This window comes from Scyliorhinus torazame, chromosome 5 (assembly GCF_047496885.1).
Source record: "Scyliorhinus torazame isolate Kashiwa2021f chromosome 5, sScyTor2.1, whole genome shotgun sequence".
Lineage (NCBI taxonomy): Eukaryota > Metazoa > Chordata > Chondrichthyes > Carcharhiniformes > Scyliorhinidae > Scyliorhinus > Scyliorhinus torazame.
This window is the reverse complement of record NC_092711.1, coordinates 4,951,563-4,956,420: the sequence shown is the minus strand read 5'-3', so window position 1 is coordinate 4,956,420 and position 4,858 is coordinate 4,951,563. Positions and strand designations below refer to the sequence as shown.

General features: G+C 56.2%; 1 protein-coding gene across 1 annotated transcript in view; it reads right to left on the bottom strand.

Moving 5' to 3' along the window:
* Positions 1-4,461, bottom strand: part of LOC140422583 (solute carrier family 12 member 6) — a 539,853-nt gene extending 535,392 nt beyond the window's left edge. Inside the window, exons 1-2 of the mRNA XM_072507591.1 lie at positions 4,350-4,461; positions 2,293-2,412 (exon numbers count right to left, since the gene is read on the bottom strand). Coding sequence (XP_072363692.1) covers positions 2,293-2,412; positions 4,350-4,438 — 209 coding nt within the window. The 5' untranslated portion in view covers positions 4,439-4,461. The remainder of the gene's footprint in view (positions 1-2,292; positions 2,413-4,349) is intronic.
* Between the last annotated feature and the right edge of the window lie 397 nt (positions 4,462-4,858).

Here is a 4,858-nt window from a genome sequence, read left to right as displayed (position 1 = left end):
CAAAGCAATTTAGCCCTGTGCTAAACCCAGCCCCAATAACCGAGAACCATTCAAGTTCTGGAGTCAGAGGATTGAAAATAGTCGAGAGCTTTTCTATCAATACAGCGCTTTCCGGTAATCGCCAGCCAAATGCCTTTTTCACAGGACTGTTTGATGAACTGTGTCCTTGCATCAACACCGGCTCTTTCTTCGAACTGTCTTACTTAAAGTACGGTGCGAGGCCTGGATAGAGTGGACGTGGAGAGGATGTTTCCACTTGTGGGAAAAACTAGAACCAGAGGACACAATCTCAGACTAAAGGGACGATCCTTTACAACAGAGATGAGGAGGGATTTCTTCAGCCAGAGGGTGGTGAATCTGTGGAACTCTTTGCCCCAGAAGGCTGTGGGAGGCCAAATCACTGAGTGTCTTTAAGACAGAGATAGATAGGTTCTTGATTAATAAGGGGATCAGGGGTTATGGGGAGAAGGCAGGAGAATGGGGATGAGAAAACATCAGCCATGATTGAATGGGGGAGCAGACTCGATGGGCCGAGTGGCCTAATCCTGCTCCTATGTCTTATGGTCGTTTCGTGCTGATTTACAGACTTGGACGTGATGGAAAATAGAGGATTCTGGTGGCAATGGGGACCCAGTAGAGGTTTCTCCCGAAGAAATACGTCCGGCCGTTATACAGAGCAAGGCCTTCCCGAAACTCAGCAACAACACTGAACAGGGCATTTAAGAAAAAGGTGACGCGAAGGGAGCTCGACGAACGTCTTCTGTTTTGTTAAGTTTGGACCTTTTGGGGGTCTCGAGCGTTTCCCTTTCGAATTCTGCCTCAGAGTCAGCATCGGACTCCGATGGTTCCGGGCGTGCAGCTTTACGTCGTCGGAATAATGCTTTAAACTCTTCCCAGGCATCCCAATTCCGCGCGGGGGCCAAGGCAGGCAGGACAGGGGAGTGCAGAGATCGGGAGGGGCGTAGGGGGGCTGGAGGAGGTTACAGAGATAGGGAGGGTTGTAGGGGCTGGAGGAGGTTACAGAGATAGGGAGGGTTGTAGGGGGCTGGAGGAGGTTACAGAGATAGGGAGGGGTGTAGGGGCTGGAGGTTACAGGGATAGGGAGGGTTGTAGGGGGCTGGAGGAGGTTACAGAGATAGGGAGGGTTGTAGGGGGCTGGAGGAGGTTACAGAGATAGGGAGGGTTGTAGGGGGCTGGAGGAGGTTACAGAGATAGGGAGGGTTGTAGGGGGCTGGAGGAGGGTTACAGAGATAGGGAGGGTTGTAGGGGGCTGGAGGAGGTTACAGAGATAGGGAGGGTTGTAGGGGCTGGACACGGTTACAGAGATAGGGAGGGTTGTAGGGGCTGGAGGAGGTTACAGAGATAGGGAGGGGTGTAGGGGACTGGAGGAGGTTACAGAGATAGGGAGGGTTGTAGGGACTGGAGGAGGTTACAGAGATAGGGAGGGCTGTAGGGGCTGGAGGAGGTTACAGAGATAGGGAGGGTTGTAGGGGCTGGAGGAGGTTACAGAGATAGGGAGGGGTGTAGGGGACTGGAGGAGGTTACAGAGATAGGGAGGGTTGTAGGGGGCTGGAGGAGGTTACATAAATAGGGAGGGTTGACGGGGCTGGAGGAGGTTACAGAGATAGGGAGGGTTGTAGGGGCTGGAGGAGGTTACGAGAGAGAGGGAGGGTTGTAGGGGCTGGAGGAGGTTACAGAGATAGGGAGGGTTGTAGGGGCTGGACACGGTTACAGAGATAGGGAGGGGTGTAGGGGACTGGAGGAGGTTACAGAGATAGGGAGGATTGTAGGGGACTGGAGGAGGTTACAGAGATAGGGAGGGTTGTAGGGGGCTGGAGGAGGTTACAGAGATAGGGAGGGTTGTAGGGGACTGGAGGAGGTTACAGAGATAGGGAGGGGTATAGGAACTGGAAGAGGTTACAGAGATAGGGAGGGGTATAGGAACTGGAGGAGGTTACAGAGATAGGGAGGGGTGTCGGGGCTGGAGGAGGTTACAGACATAGGGAGGGGGTGTCGTGTTCTGGAGACGGAATGGGCAGCTCAGAATCCGAGGTTGGGAAAAGAGACGGCCTCAAATCCTGCCTGATATTTAATCGGGGGATCTCTGCTCGCTCAGTAATGGGCGTCCCGATAAGGGGTCCGATAGTTTCGGCGTAGAGGCAGGGGAGGGGGGCACGGGCAGCGAGAGGCGGCCCTGGGGTGGAGCCGGTGGTTCCTCAATGTTCCTGCAGACAGCGTCCGGGGCCTCTCCCCGCCCCCATCTCCCCCCAAACGCCCACCCCACTCACTCACCCTTGATACTCGATGTACTTGTATATCATCCCGGCGATCAGCATGGCCACAATGGCATAGTACCAGGAGGAGATAAACATCAGAGCCAGGCACAGGCTCATTCCCAGGAAGGAGAGTGTCCTGCGGAAAAGAGTGCGGGTCAGTGACATGTCCTGGGAAATTCACATCGTGGGGGGTTGTTTACACAGCTGTGCGCAGTGTGGGGGTTGTTTACACAGCTGTGCGCAGTGTGGGGGTTGTTTACACAGCTGTGCGCAGTGTGGGGGTTGTTTACACAGCTGTGCGCAGTGTGGGGGTTGTTTACACAGCTGTGCGCAGTGTGGGGGTTGTTTACACAGCTGTGCGCACTGTGGGCGTTGTTTAAACAGCTGTGCGCAGTGTGGGGGTTGTTTACACAGCTGTGCGCAGTGTGGGGGTTGTTTACATAGCTGTGTGCAGTGTGGGGGTTGTTTACACAGCTGTGCGCAGTGTGGGGGTTGTTTACACAGCTGTGCGCACTGTGGGCGTTGTTTACACAGCTGTGCCCAACGTGGGGGTTGTTTACACAGCTGTGCGCAGTGTGGGGGTTGTTTACACAGCTGTGTGCAGTGTGGGGGTTTTTTACACATCTGTGCGCAGTTTGGGGGTTGTTTACACAGCGGTGCGCAGTGCGGGGGTTGTTTACACAGCGGTGCGCAGTGCGGGGGTTGCTTACACAGCGGTGCGCAGTGCGGGGGTTGTTTACACAGCGGTGCGCAGTGTGGGGGTTGTTTACACAGCGGTGCGCAGTGTGGGGGTTGTTTACACAGCGGTGCGCAGTGTGGGGGTTGTTTACACAGCGGTGCGCAGTGTGGGGGTTGTTTACACAGCTGTGCCCAACGTGGGGGTTGTTTACACAGCTGTGCGCAGTGTGGGGGTTGTTTACACAGCGGTGCGCAGTGTGGGGGTTGTTTACACAGCTGTGCGCAGTGTGAGGGTTGTTTACACAGCGGTGCGCAGTGCGGGGGTTGTTTACACAGCTGTGCGCAGTGTGGGGGTTGTTTACACAGCTGTGCGCAGTGTGGGGGTTGTTTACACAGCTGTGCGCAGTGTGGGGGTTGTTTACACAGCTGTGCGCAGTGTGGGGGTTGTTTACACAGCTGTGCGCAGTGTGGGGGTTGTTTACACAGCGGTGCGCAGTGTGAGGGTTGTTTACACAGCTGTGCGCAGTGTGGGGGTTGTTTACACAGCTGTGCGCAGTGTGGGGGTTGTTTACACAGCTGTGCGCAGTGTGGGGGTTGTTTACACAGCTGTGCGCAGTGTGGGGGTTGTTTACACAGCTGTGCGCAGTGTGGGGGTTGTTTACACAGCTGTGCGCAGTGTGGGGGTTGTTTACACAGCTGTGCGCAGTGTGGGGGTTGTTTACACAGCTGTGCGCAGTGTGGGGGTTGTTTACACAGCTGTGCGCAGTGTGGGGGTTGTTTACACAGCGATGCGCAGTGTGGGGGTTGTTTACACAGCGGTGCGCAGTGTGGGGGTTGTTTACACAGCTGTGCGCAGTGCGGGGGTTGTTTACACAGCTGTGCGCAGTGTGGGGGTTGTTTACACAGCTGTGCGCAGTGTGGGGGTTGTTTACACAGCTGTGCGCAGTGTGGGGGTTGTTTACACAGCGGTGCGCAGTGTGGGGGTTGTTTACACAGCTGTGCGCAGTGTGGGGGTTGTTTACACAGCTGTGCGCAGTGTGGGGGTTGTTTACACAGCTGTGCGCAGTGTGGGGGTTGTTTACACAGCTGTGCGCAGTGTGGGGGTTGTTTACACAGCTGTGCGCAGTGTGGGGGTTGTTTACACAGCTGTGCGCAGTGTGGGGGTTGTTTACACAGCTGTGCGCAGTGTGGGGGTTGCTTACACAGCTGTGCCCCACCTGGGGCTCAAACCCGTGACCCTGAAATTAAGAGGCTCATACTCCACCATTTGAAATAGCCGAGCCCATCCTCTTCCTCCACTTTATCTTCGCCATCCGCCCCATCGGTGCCTCCGCCCCATCGGTGCCACCCCCCCCCCCCCCCCCCCCCCCCCCCCCGAAGCAACTCTTGGCTCACCAGTGGTAATATCGGAATCGGGGTCTCCAGTTCGGGGTCCTCAGGAGGGTCTGCAGGGCACACGCCAGGTTGACAAACAGGTAGCACATCAGAAAGAACCTGTGGGGGTCGGGGGAGAGAAATAGCTCAGTGAGGAAGACGAGATCCAACCTCAAACCCACCCCTTCCTACCCACACATCTGTACACTTGAAGGAGGGGCGGGATAAGACGGTGCGGGAGTGGTGATGATACAGGACCCGGGTGAACACTGCTGTCTCACAGTGCCAGTGACCGGGTTAACACTGCTGTCTCATAGTGCCAGGGACCCGGGTTAACACTGCTGCCTCACAGCGCCAGGGGCCTGGGTTAACACTGCTGTCTCACAGTGCCAGTGACCGGGTTAACACTGCTGTCTCACAGTGCCAGGGATCCGGGTTAACACTGCTGCCTCACAATGCCAGGGACCCGGGTTAACACTGCTGTCTCACAGTGCCAGTGACCGGGTTAACACTGCTGTCTCACAGTGCCA